Source organism: Schistocerca piceifrons, chromosome 9 (assembly GCF_021461385.2).
Source record: "Schistocerca piceifrons isolate TAMUIC-IGC-003096 chromosome 9, iqSchPice1.1, whole genome shotgun sequence".
Taxonomy (NCBI): Eukaryota; Metazoa; Arthropoda; class Insecta; order Orthoptera; family Acrididae; genus Schistocerca; species Schistocerca piceifrons.
In genome coordinates this window covers 177,437,969-177,452,817 of record NC_060146.1, presented here as the reverse complement: position 1 = coordinate 177,452,817, position 14,849 = coordinate 177,437,969, and the positions used below count along the sequence as shown (strand labels likewise).

At 42.6% G+C, this 14,849-nt stretch overlaps 1 protein-coding gene across 1 annotated transcript in view; it reads right to left on the bottom strand.

Moving 5' to 3' along the window:
- Positions 1-343: 343 nt before the first annotated feature.
- The window catches only part of LOC124716828 (cytochrome P450 4C1-like), a 75,861-nt gene continuing 61,355 nt past the window's right edge, over positions 344-14,849 (bottom strand). The window contains exon 6 of the mRNA XM_047243382.1: positions 344-811. Coding sequence (XP_047099338.1) covers positions 344-811 — 468 coding nt within the window. The remainder of the gene's footprint in view (positions 812-14,849) is intronic.

Sequence of the window (14,849 nt, the reverse complement as noted above, 5' to 3'; positions counted from 1 at the left end):
ATCACATGTCGTTCACCTTTTACATTTTCACAACATTATTTGCTAACTATAGCTGTTGCCGAGCGACTGCTCGATTAGTGAATGAATCAAAATGATAAGGCAATCACATAATGTTACAAGGTGCGCTGGACAAGAAGATGTCCTTTCGGTGTCACTTCCCAGTAAAACTACCTTCTCCTGAATGCATGCTGTGCCTTCCTATGAGCTTCACTCCACCACTTATGTGGCAGTTAACCCTAAAGCAATTTTGATCAGAGCACAGTGCTGAATGTGTATTAGGAAGATGGTATAGCTTAACCACACGATTCACACCACAACTTGTGAGATACTGAGGGTGTGACCATTAGATGAGCCCAGTAGCTCTCTCAAGCGGTGGTGATGGGTTGTGATCGTGGTGATGCCTTTCCTGTAAGACAACTCGCATGCCACTGACAGGGTGGATGACGATGGAGAGGGCGAGGTCGTGCAGATCCTCCATCGTGGAAACTGGCAGCACAAAGAACTTCCTCAGCACAGCTGCCAGCAAGGTCTTCACCTGCATCACTGCATAACGCTTGCCCACACAGCTGCGCAGCCCAGCACCAAATGGCACATAACAGTAGGGATGGCGACCCACACAGTTCTCCGGCAGGAAGCGGTCCGGATCGAACCTGTCCGGCTCCGGGAAGTAGTTGGCGTTCCTGTGCATGAAGTAGCTGAACACGACGGCCATGCTATCCTCAGGGAGCCTGTACCCAGTGGACGGCAGCACCAGGTCATGTGGCACATGGCGTGGCAGCAGCGGGGCCACCGGGAACATCCGCAGTGTCTCCTGCCGAAAAATGTGTGTCAAATCTTATGGAACTTAACTGCTAAGGTCATCAGTCCCTAAGCTTATACACTACTTAACCTAAATTATCCTAACAAGGGAACCTCTCCATCGCACCCCCCCTCAGATTTAGTTGTAAGTTGGCACAGTGGATAGGCCTTGAAAAACTGAACACAGATCAATCGAGAAAACAGGAAGAAGTTGTGTGGAGCTATGAAAAAAATTAGTAAAATATGCAAACTGAGTAGTCCATTCGAAGATAGGCAACATCAAGGACAGTGGGAGTCAAGGAGCGACGTGGTCACGTGGTTAGCGAGAGCAGCTACGGAACGAGAGGTCCTAGGTTCAAGTCTTCCCTCGAGTGAAAAGTTTAATTTTTTATTTTCAGTTTATGTGACAAACTCTTATGTTCTCATCACTTTTTTGGGAGTGATTATCACATCCACAAGAAAACCTAAATCGGGCAAGGTAGGAGAATCTTTTTACCCATTCGCTAAGTGTACAAGTTAGGTGGGCCGACAACATATTCCTGTCGCGTGACGCACATGTCGTCACCAGTGTCGTATAGAATATATCAGACGTGTTTTCCTGTGGAGGAATCGGTTGACCTATGACCTTGCGATCAAATGTTTTCGGTTCCCATTGGAGAGGCACGTCCTTTCGTCTACTAATCGCACGGTTTTGGGGTGCGGTCGCAAAACACAGCCACTAAACTTATTACAGTGAACAGAGACGTCAATGAACGAACGGACAGATCATAACTTTGCGAAAATAAAGAAAGTAAAATTTTCAGTTGAGGGAGGACTTGAACCAAGGACCTCTCGTTCCGCAGCTACTCACGCTAACCACGGGACCACGACGCTCCTGAGCTCACATACTCCTTGATTTCCTATGTTCGCATCGACTACTCAGTTTGTATATTTTATTAATTTTTTCATAGTTCCACACAACGTCTTTCTGTTTTCTCGATTGATCTGTGTTCAGTTCTTCAAGGCCTATCCACTGTGCTAACATATAACTAAATCTGAGGGGGGTGCGACGGGGAGGTTCCCTTGTAAGGACAAACACACACACCTATGCCCAAGGGAGGACTCGAACCTCCGCCGGGACCAGCCGTACAGTCCATGACTGCAGCGCCTGAGAGCGCTCGGCTAATCCCGCGCGGCTCTCCTGTCGACATGAATGTTATTCTGTCTAATGGCAGATATAGGTGATGGTATAATAGACTTAGAGAAAGCTTTTGACAATGTTGACTGGAATACTCCATTTCAAATTCTGAAGGTGGCAGTGGTAAAATACAGGGAGCGAAAGGCTATTTTCAATTTGTACAGAAACCAGGAGGCAGTTATAAGAGTCGAGGGACAAGAAAGGGGGGCAGTGGTTGGGAAGGGAGTGAGACAGGGTTGTAGCCTCTCCCCAATGCTATTCAATCTGTATATTGAGCAAGCAGTAAAGGAAACAAAAGAAAAATTCGGAGTAGGTATTAAAATCCATGGAGAAGAAATAAAAACTTTGAGGTTCGCCGATGACATTGTAATTCTGTCAGAGACAGCAAAGGACTTTGAAGAGCAGTTGAACGGGATGGACAGTGTCTTGAAAGGACAGTATAAGATGAACATCAACAAAAGCAAAACGAGGATAATGGAATGTAGTCGAATTAAGTCGGGCGATGGTGGGGGAATTAGATTAGGAAATGAGACACTTAAAGTAGTAATGGAGTTTTGCTATTTGGGGAGCAAAATAACTGATGATGGTCGAAGTAGAGAGGATATAAAATGTAGACTGGCAATCGCAAGGAAAGCGTTTCTGAAGAAGAGAAATTTGTTAACGTCGAGTATTGATTTAAGTGTCAGGAAGTCGTTTCTGAAAGTATTTGTATGGAGTGTAGCCATGTATGGAAGCGAAACTTGAACGATAAATGGTTTAGACAAGAAGAGAATAGAAGCTTTCGAAATGTGGTGCTACAGAAGAATGCTGAAGATTAGATGGGTAGATCACATAACTAATGAGGAGGTATTGAATAGAATTGGGGAGAACAGGAGTTTGTGGCACAACATGACTAGAAGAAGGGATCGATTGGTAGGACATGTTCTGAGGCATCAAGGAATCACCAATTTAGTATTGGAGGGCAGCGTGGAGGGTAAAAATCGTAGAGGGAGACCAAGAGATGAATACACTAAGCAGATTCAGAAGGATGTAGGCTGCAGTAGGTACTGGGAGATGAAGAAGCTTGCACAGGATAGAGTAGCATGGAGAGCTGCATCAAACCAGTCTAAGGACTGAGGACCACAACAACAACAACAACATAATAGTAAAGCATGGCATGTGGAGCAGATGAGATATCTGTAAGATTCTACACATATTGTATGACTGAAACTGCTTCCCTTCTAGCAACAGTTTATCATAGGTTGCTATAGAAACGAAGGGTACCTTGTCACTGTAAAGAAGCGAGTTCCCTTTTTCTAAAAGGGTCATTGAACAGATGCACATAATTATCGGGCTATACAGTGCTCGCCAACTCATTACTCAACAGAGCCAAATATCAGCAGTACCACAATTGTTAATTTTGCATATACACACACATAAAAAAAAACTTTTACGTAGCCCCAGTTCCGAGAACACCTGAAGACAGACGTTGACTGTGGATATTGCATCACAGACGTTGACTGTTCAGAGATGTCTCTAAACCCACCCAAAGATGTAAACAACCATGCATGAACCATGCCTACACGGTCAATACCGCGGTTCGATCGCGTCCACATACACTACTGGCCATTAAAATTGCTACACCAAGAAGAAATGCAGATGATAAACGGGTATTCATTGGAAAATTATATTATACTAGAACTGACATGTGATTACATTTTCACGCAATTTGGGTGCATAGGTCCTGAGAAACCAGTACCCAGAACAACCACCTCTGGCTGTAATAACAGCCTCGATACACCTGAGCATTGAGTCAAACACAGCTTGGATGGCGTGTACAGCTGCCTATGCAACTTCAACACGATACCACAGTTCATCAGGAGTAGTGACTGGCGTATTGTGACGAGCCAGTTGCTCGGCCACCATTGAGCAGGCGTTTTCAATTGGTAAGGGATCTGGAGAATGTGCTGGACAGGGCAGCAGTCGAACATTTTCTGTATCCAGAAAGGCCCGTACAGGACCTGCAACATGCGGTCGTGCATTATCCTGCTAAAATGTAGGGTTTCGCAGGGATCTAAGATCTAATGAAGAGTAGAGCCACGGATCGTAACAAATCTGAAATGTAACGACCACTGTCCAAAGTGCCGTCTATGCGAACAAGAGGTGACTGAGACGTGTAACGAATGACACCCCATACCATCACGCCGGGTGATACGCCAGTATGGCGACGAATACACACTTCCAATGTGCGTTCACCGCGATGTCGCCAAACACGGATGCGGCCATCATGATTCTGTAAACAGAACCTGGATTCATCCGAAAAAATGACGTTTTGCCATTCGTGCACCCAGGCTCGTCGTTGAGTACACCATCGCAGGCGCTCCTGTCCGTGATGCAGCGTCAAGGGTAACCGCAGCCATGGTCTCCTAGCTGATAGTCCCTGCTGCTGCAAACGTCGTCGAACTGTTTGTGCAGATGGTTTTGCAGTTGTCTTGCAAACGTTCCCAACTGTTGACTCCGTTACAGTCGTGCGGATAATATGCCTGTCATCTCGACAGCTAGTGATACGACGCCGTTGGGATCCAGCACGGCGTTCCGTATTACCCTCCTGAATGCACTGATTCCATATTCCGCTAACAGTCATTGGATCTCAACCAACACTGGCAGCAATGTCGCGATACGATAAACTGCAATCGTGATAGGCTACAATTCGACCTTTATCAAAGTCGGAAACGTGATGGTACGCATTTCTCCCCCTTACACGAGGCATCACAACAACGTTTCACCAGGCAACGCCGGTCAACTGCTGTTTGTGTATGAGAAATAGGTTAGAAACTTTCCTCGTGTCAGCACGTTGTAGGTGTCGCCACCGGCGCCAACCTTGTGTGAATGCTCCGAAAAGTTAATCATTTGCATATCACAGAATCTTCTTCCTGTCGGTTAAATTTCGCGTCTGTAGCACGTCATCTTCGTGGTGTAGCAATTTTAATGGCCAGTAGTGTAATTACTTTGTGCCAGGAAGTGCTCTCAACAAGAGATGTGTCCAGGTGTCTCGGAGTGAAAAAGCGAAGATGTTCGGACATGGAGGAGATACAGAGAGACAGGAACTGTCGATGACATGCCTCGCTCAGGCCGTCCAAGGGCTACCACCTACGGATTATGGCTCGGAGGAACCCTGACAGCAACGCCACCATGTTGAATAATGCTTTTCGTGCAGCCACAGGACGTCGTGTTACGATTCAAACTGTGTGCAATAGACTGCATGATGCGCAACTTCACTCCCGACGTCCATAGCGAGGTCCATCTTTACAACCATGATACCATGCAGCGCGGTACAGATGGGCCCAACAACATGCCGAATGGACCGCTCAGGATTGGCATCACGTTCTCTTCACCGATGAGTGTCGCATATGCCTTCAACCAGACAATCGTCGGAGACGTGTTTGGAGGTAACTCGGTCAGGCTGAACGCGTTAGACACACTGTCCAGTGAGTGCAGGAAGGTGGAGGTTCCCTGCTGTTTTGGGGTGGCATTATGTGGGGCCGACGTACGCCGCTGGTGGTCATGGAAGGCGCCGTAACGGCTGTATGATACGTGAATGCCATCCTCTGACCCATAGTGCAGCCATTCGGCAGCAGATTGGTGAGGCATCGTCCTCATGGACGATAATTCACGCCCCCATCGTGCACATCTTGTGAATGACTTCCTTCAGGGTAACAACAGTGCTCGACTAGAGTGGCCAGCATGTTCTCGAGACATGAACATGCCTCTGATAGACTGAAAAGGGCTGTTTATGGACGGCGTGATCCACCAACCACTCTGAAGGATCTACTCCGAATTGCCGTTGAGGAGTGGGATAATGTGGACCAACATTTCCTTGATGAACTAGTGGATAGTATGCCACGATGAATGCAGGTATGCATCAATGGAAGAGGACGTGCTACTGGGTATTGGAGGTACCGGGGTGTACAGCAATCTGGACCACCACCTCTGAAGGTCTCCCTGTATGGTGGTGTAACATGCAATGTGTGGTTTTCATGAGCAATAAAAAGGGCAGAAATAACGCTTATGTTGATATCTATTCCAATTTTCTGTACAGTGTTCCGGAACGCTTGGAACCAAGGTGATGCAATACTTTTTTTGATGTGTGTAGCTAGGTTCATGTTATTCACTTAATTAGGGTACTCCTAAGCTGCTCGTCACTAGAAGCGGACTCGGTCTGATTGGGGTTCATGGTGGTTCATGGAGGTTCATGCCTTCTAAATCTCCCATACTTTTTTTTATGTGTGTAGCTAGGTTCATGTTATTCACTTAATTAGGGTACTCCTAAGCTGCTCGTCACTAGAAGCGGACTCGGTCTGATTGGGGTTCATGGTGGTTCATGGAGGTTCATGCCTTCTAAATCTCCCATACACTGTCATCTTGTATACTTGTTTTGTCTGTCTATTTTCGTTCATCCACTCTGTATATCCAGACTATCAACATTTCTTTCTCAATACTCGACACTACATCTTCTTTCACTCCACAATACCCGTAAAAATAAACTTAATAAACTCTAATAAGAATTTTAAGTCTTAGTTACACTATAAGTACATTGGGAAAAAACTCGATATCATACATAGTAACGATGTTAGTTATTTATAAAATTAAATCATAAGCTATTGATGAAATTAAATCATGAAATGACTGACAACCAGTAATGCGAGCTATTGCCCTACATCTTCTTGGAAGATCAGGTAAGTCAAGTTTCTTTGCTGTTTTTAATTTTAGACACGATTCTGTCTTCGCATCAGTACGACAGTCTCTCAACTGACTCTTGATAAGGTGTAATTGCCAACTCCAGGGATGTGGATTTTGACTACAACTCTAGTGCTTCCTGTGGAGGCACACAGTCGAAGGAATAAGTTGTAGAACAGCGTACAAAAGTACGACTTGATGATAAATGTAGAGATTTTATCTTTCTGGAAATGTTTTCCCTAAATGACGCAGAAATACCAATTAAGTACGTAAAAATAAAATAAGAATACAGATCATATTTACAAGTATTTTTATGTTATTTCATTAGCTTATATTTCTTTGTCTCAATCATTGCTAGTATCACTTATTCCCGACACAGTTATTGTTATGTCACTTTACAGATTATCTCTTATCATTTCATTACTGGCATTATATTATTCTTCTTCCGCCAAATTGTGCACTTTTTCCACACTTCATGAGAAGCAGTTCGGCAATGGAATAGATATTACTTCCGCTGCTTCATTTTGCATGAATTTCAACGTGATAAAAATTATATCAAGTGCCTGCTTTATACAACCATCCACTTTCGAAGATATAGTAATAAGTAGCAAACGACAGCTTAGGGGACAGTGAGCACATGCCTTCTGGTGATTTCACATATACCCCTTTCAACTGCCATGTCCTCAAAATGGATTCTCCCAGTCCATCAGCCGACTTATGCACATGGGCCACGAAGTTTCAGTCATACTGTACATGTGCGTCCGTGAGTGGTATTTTGTGCAAGAGCCACACCCAAGGGAGCAAAGAGCCAAATGTGTATCGCAAGCTGCGGTTTTCCGACCACTAGGCCGTATCACTTACGTCAATCTGTTGTAGAGTTACTGAACATGTTGTAAGCTAACATACTGTGAATTTTTAGAGAACCAGAATATCCTCTACAAATATTAACATGGATTCCACAGAAAGAGAATTTGCGACATGCAGCTTGTAAGGGGTCCGCAGGCCCTTACTACTAGGTTTGCACTCACACAGGTCGACAGGGCAACTATCGATTAGTGTGTCGCGTCGCGAGAGCGAGAGTTGAGTCAAGTCAGTTCGTGTTGTAGGTTCCCGCGAGGCGGGCAGAGCTGAGCAGAAGCCAGCAATTGATAGAAATTACCGACAAAGGAAGCGGCCATCGCCGCGGATCAACCCCTTTGTGTTAGTATTATACGGGAAAGTGAGAAAGTATAATTAACAGAGTGATTCAGTGATATTTATGTGCCGTTATTGAGATTCCGCGTCTACCGCGCCGCCATTATTTGGATTACAGTGTTGGATTACAGTGATTGTATGTTGTGTGTGACGATTATGAATAGCGAGGAAGCCTGTGCTGAGATTAGCCATTATTAACAGTGTATTGACGAAGGCAGTGGCTGTCTCCTTATCTTAGTGGTTTTTGATAAGAATATAGGTTTTGTGTAGTGAAGCTGTGTTTGTTGTTCTTCTTGCTACCAAACAGTACATTATTACAGTATTTGCGAAGGACAAAATGGAATGTAACAACTCCGTAGCAGTCCAATCCGATTGCCAGCCCCATTAGGCACACGGTCACATTAATTAATATCTATTTGGGCTGCTATTCAGATCCCGATCGAGCGGGATAAGTAAGTAGAACAAACCGGAGTGTTACACCCTTGGCTTACCGTGACAGGACTAGTGCAATTTTCGGACGAGTAGTAAAGAACAATAGATAATTTTACCTTGCTTAAGGCAAGAAAGTGTTTTTTCAATTTGGGTCGAGACAGATTAGGAACTGTAAAATCGCGACAAGGAACAGTGCATTTTTGAACAATACGAAGTAATAATATCTTACGATTGTGACTAAACTGTTTTTTCTTGCCATATGAAATAGAACAATAGTGTCAATAAACTGTGTTATAATGTGCAAATGCATAAATCCGCGCGAAAAACTGTGAAAAGTGAACACCAAAGATAGACACGTGTGAACGTTATCACAACAAACAGGCCAAGAATTCGTCACGAAAGCTTTACAGAAGTGCTTAGCGGTAGTATTTTGACTGAAATTGCTTTTTGAATAGTGAAAATCGGACAGCTTCATGTGAACCCATAAACTGCTATGCGGACGACAATGTATTGTGGCGACGCAATTATTGAGTGACGTCACGCAGACCCGTGTAGCAGTTGCACCAAAGAGCTTCGATCCGCGAGGTGATTTCACACGACATCCCACCACGGAGCGGCCGGCTGAGCGACGCGACTTCGAGACACCGAGCGCAGTCCCGGCACCTAGCAGCCAAACTACAAACTACACCCGCCTGCAGCGCCACGGAGCGGCCGACGCAGAACTACGACGACTTGCAACAGCAGCGCAACCTCACGCAGCTCCAGCGGCAGTACAGCGCCACGCCCACCTCAAACGTCAAAACATCGCGACTCGCGGTAACGTCAGTTGGTGAGTGAAGACGACTGGTTGACATAACATTAAATTGCGGTGTGCAGTCTTCACGATAAATAAACAATTTTTAACTGATATTTACATTAGGTCAAGTGCCCAATTGTAGTAATTTCCGAAAAATTTGCGAAGCATACTCTGAAATATAGCATACTTATTTATACACACTGCACCGTCTAAATGGTAATTATACAGATATGCTCATTGTTTTTGGGGATTTTACATTTATAGATTTTATGAGTGTTGTGATTATCTTGTTTAAAACATTTTTACATAAACTGTGTATGTGGAAGTTGTTATTGGAAATTATTAGGTTTTTGAGAGTTGTAATGTTCAGTACTCATGCATGTTGTGTCATTTTGGGGATTAACTGAAAAGACTGCAGGTACTGTTTGATTAGTTTCATGGTAATTAGGAGTGTTTTGGGTTACTAGAGGTTATTTTGTATTACTTGCCTGTGCATTAAAAATAAATCAAACATGTCTACTGAAGATAAGCAAGTTTGTGAGGCAGTAGTTGATAGGAAAGGGATAGGACAGGAAAACAGAGATGATTCAGGAATCAGTGATTGTGGATTGTCATTAGATAGCCCATTAGCACATTCAACTAGTTATCCCGAGACACCGGGACAAACGACGAGAAATAAGCCAGTTTCAGAGGATGCCGATAGATGGTCGATGTTGGTAGACTTGATAAAGAAGACTAGCGCATCGTTAGAGAAGAATTCACAAGAAACAAGAGAATCGTTAGAGAAGCGTTTACAAGAAGCTAACGCATTGTTAGAGAAGAGTGCACAAGAAGCTAGAGAAAGGGAAGAAATATTTCGCAAATCATTAAAGGAAGATTTGCAAGAAACTATAGCACAAGAGATCAAAACATCGCAGATGAAGATGGAATGTAATCTGAAGAAGGAAATACAGGAGCTACAAGAACAGTTGAAAAGGGATATCAACGAGAGAGAGAATAAGCTGCAGAAGAGTATAGACCAAGTCCAGGGAGACGTGGAGAAGATGGAAGGAAAGTTAACAAAAAAGATGGAAGACGATATTGAAGAAACGAAAGCCGAATTGGGAGAAAGAATCAACGAAGTGGAAACAAATTGCAATCATCGAATCGCCGAGGTGACGCAAATGCAGAAACAATGTAATGATGCGGTTAAGGGGATAGGAGATAGGCAAAACTAGCTGTCAATCTGAGAAATGCTATAGCCGTGCAACGGGAAGAGGATAACAAGAGGGTTGCAATGGAGGTCAGGCAATTACAACAGGGAGTGCAGCAATTGGAGAGCAAGACGGAAGAAATTGATAAACGAATTAGCAATGCCACTTTAACCGTTGGGGAAGGTAGAGTAGTTACCTTGATGAGCAGTGATAATCGGTACGTCCAAAATCATACAGGGCAGAAATTTAGACCGAAAGGAGGGTTGCACCCAATGATATTTATGAAATGGCTAAAAGGAGTTTTCCCAGCACATCTTAAGGACTCAGACAAGATTCAATTTGCAATAGATAGAATGGAAGGTGAGGCCTTCACTTGGGGTGTCAGGAAGAAGGAAGGGACTACTAGTTATGATCAGTTTGAAGAGGAATTCTTGAAGAAATACTGGTCCAAAAGCCATCAATGTGCAGCAATTGAGGACCTACTCCATTGCAAGTCACTTAGTACATGGAGAGGAACGTTGAGAGAGTTTGCCGAACATTTGTGGGAATTGAACGAGACCCTGGAACAACCCCTGAGTGATGACGTAATGACATCTGCGGTAAAAAGAAGATTGAATCAGAAAATGCAAGAAACTGTATCTGGGAGCCTAATTAAAAACGGGGAGGCTTTGATGGAGATACTGGAACAGTTGGAATCTGTTCTATCACAGGGACACAATCAAGCTAATGATCAAAACCGAGGGGGAGGTAATGACCCAAGGAATCATTTTGGTAATTCGTCTAATTATAGAGGAAGAGGTGGTGGTCATAGGTACAGGAACCATGGTGGTGAACGTCAATGGAGAAATGATTGGAGAAGGAGTGAAGAACCAAGAGATCATGAGAGAAGATGGGATAGGCGAATGAATGACACGGTGCATATAGAAGAGGCGGAGGAACCAGAAAACTGAATGACACTCCAGGTGAGGTCCGGTCAAGAGTGAGGGCTACCAGGACCCGAATAAACCTGCTAAGATATATTTAGGACATTAGCTGTAAAATGGACATTTGAAAAAGGGAAAGGTTTATTTACATTGTGTTTTGTGATGTATTACAATTAGAATTGCATATTTCATGTTGAAGATTATCTAAGAATGAGTATAAAACCTGTAATAACTAATTTGTAGTATATTAATTCATATGTCCTGTGTTTAAGTAATAATTTTTGAGTGTATATGTTGTGTGTTTCATTCAATATTGGACCAGAGAGGACTATTGCTGGTTGATATAAAAATTGTAATTTGGACAATGCCATGTTTATGAGATGTATAACCTTTTGTAAAAATTATTGTGGAGGCAGCCCACTACCGGAGTCGAGGGATTATTTGATGAATTGTAATTTCATTAATTATTTACACTGTGTGTTTGTTCAAATGTAGCAATGTTTCATTCCCTTGCCGATTCTTTTTCGCCTGCGGCTCTAAAGAAGTTTTCGAGGGCGGGGATGTAAGGGGTCCGCAGGCCCTTACTACTAGGTTTGCACTCACACAGGTCGACAGGGCAACTATCGATTAGTGTGTCGGGTCGCGAGAGCGAGAGTTGAGTCAAGTCAGTGCGTGTTGTAGGTTCCCGCGAGGCGGGCAGAGCTGAGCAGAAGCCAGCAATTGATAGAAATTACCGACAAAGGGAGTGGCCATCGCCGCGGATCAACCCCTTTGTGTTAGTATTATACGGGAAAGTGAGAAAGTATAATTAACAGAGTGATTCAGTGATATTTATGTGCCGTTATTGAGATTCCGCGTCTACCGCGCCGCCATTATTTGGATTACAGTGTTGGAATACAGTGATTGTATGTTGCGTGTGACGATTATGAATAGCGAGGAAGCCTGTGCTGAGATTAGCCGTTATTAACAGTGTATTGACGAAGGCAGTGGCTGTCTCCTTATCTTTGTGGTTTTTGATAAGAATATAGGTTTTGTGTAGTGAAGCTGTGTTTGTTGTTCTTCTTGCCACCAAACAGTACATTATTACAGTATTTGCGAAGGACAAAATGGAATGTAACAACTCCGTAGCAGTCCAATCCGATTGCCAGCCCCATTAGGCACACGGTCACATTAATTAATATCTATTTGGGCTGCTATTCAGATCCCGATCGAGCGGGATAAGTAAGTAGAACAAACCGGAGTGTTACACCCTCACTCTATTCCTCCATGAGATTCACAGTACTGTAGATACATGGAATATATGAGTGGGTATCCAGTTGGTCCAACCTATTAGACAGGCTTTCCAGAGTGATGTCAATGTTTATGTAGCTTATGGTTGATATGCAGTATTGTAGTGCTATGGTAAACTACATCTGAGGGATTACAAGCTAATCATTAGCAGTCCATAATTAATCAATTAATTGAGATTCAGTTAGATTATGTGTCATTAGCCGATAACAAGCAGAAAGACAGTGGTAAAGCAAATTTATTTTTGCCAGTGTTGTGATTTAAATAAATGTTACAAGTTGTGGCCGAGAAAAATTTCTGAATAATTTATGGTTTGGGTCATCAGTGTAATTAAATTGAATAACTTGCCTTACTATAATAAATGTAGTGATACTAAGGGTGTCAGTTAGCGTGAAATACAATAGTGACGACTTGCAGATGATCTACCATTAAGAGTTTTTTATTTAGTACCGAATCGAAAGAACATTCTTGTATGAAGTGAAAGTACAGTCTGTATTCAATGTGATACGGCAAGGAAAAGTCAAATGGCTTTATGACACTATTTATGATCTTACTGTTAAAGAACAGATGCTTCATGTGATTCTTTATAGCACAGAAAAAGAATTTAGAACTGAAGGTAGGAGAATCTGCGTAATAATTAATACTCAGTGCATTGCAATATTGTAAAACGACGACGGTGTTAGAAGAGGTTTAACACAATAATAATAAGATAGTGATATTTAATGATGAATGAACCTCGTCCACATAAGTCAAATAAAAGTTCAAGGTTACTACAAATGCCTGAAGCGATTTCTTAAATTCACTGTGCTATATCAACTGACATATTGTCACGTTCATAAAGAAACACTCAAAAACTTTTTTATTGCTGCAGTCACACTTTATATTTCTGCCACAAGAGCGCAACAGTGGGCAATTTGCCAAGCTGGCGACAGGCGCCGAGAAAGTGTATGTTGTGCTTGAAATACATTCGCGTCAGTCTACTGTGACAGTACAACGACACTTCAGAACGAAGTGCAGCAAAGATCTTGGAGCTGCCAACTCCATTCGGTGATCGTATGCTTAGTTTAAAGCTTGAAGATGTCTCTGCAAGGAGACATCAACGGTTGACTATGTAAGGGCGAGTTTCGCATGTAGTCCACAGAAGTCGACGAACAGAGCAAGCAGAGAGCTGAACATACCACAACCGGTCATTTGAAAGGTCTTAAAGAAACGACTGAAGCTGAAACCTTATCTCCTGCAATTTCTACAAACCTAACTATCGATGATGCTTTGAATTTCCGGCACAGATGCAACAGATCATGGGAGGGAATGGGTTTCTTAAGGAACTCATCTTCAGTGATGAAGCAACATTTTTGTGGATGGCACAGTAAACAGGCACAATGAACGAGTTTGGGGCACATAGAATCGTGATGCTATCATGTAGCACATTCGAGATTCACTAAAAGTTAATGTGTTCCGTGTAGTCTCACTGTGTAAAGTTCACAGTCCTTCTTTTTTCTGCAAAAAACCGTTACAGGATACATGTATCTGGATAATCTGGGAAATTGGCTCATGCCACAATTGAGACCAATAGTGTGGACTGCATCTACCAATAGGATGATGCTCCATCCCACTTCCATCACAATGTTCCTGAACTCTTAAACAGAAAATTGAGATACTGATAGATGGTCGTGATAGGGATGATGATCATTCATGTCATGGGCTCCATGCTCTTCCAATGTAATCCCATGCGACTTTTGTGTGAAATTATGTGAAAAATGCTGTGTTTACACCTCCTCTACCAATAAACTACCAGAACTGCAAACGAGCTTGCATCAGTAGTGCTTTTGAATAGACTGATAGCGACATGGTGCACTGAATGCAGTAAGAACCTGATTGTCGACGTGATATCTGCAGAATCAATAGTGAGGCACACATGGATTGCAATATATCAAAAAAAACTTCCTGAGTTTTAAAGTATGTGCGCAAAACCTTGTGACAGTATGTAAAATAATATAGCTGCAGAAAATCTATGGAATCACTTCAATATTTATAATAACCTTGTAGAAGGATTTCCTTTTGAAGTAAATTATGAACATGATTTTCACTTTCAATGATGTTTAATGCTATAACAATCAGTGGTAAATGAACTTTGGCCTTCTAAACCAATTAAAAGAAGGATTTTCAATAATTATATTAGCGTTTTGTTATTAAAGTTACATACAAGGGTCAGTCAAAAAGTAATGCCTCCTATTTTTATTATTGAACCGTAAATTTACTCTCAAAATCTTTTCTTAAAGAATTTACTTTATTTACTAGTGATTCATCAAGAACATTAACACATTTAATCACAC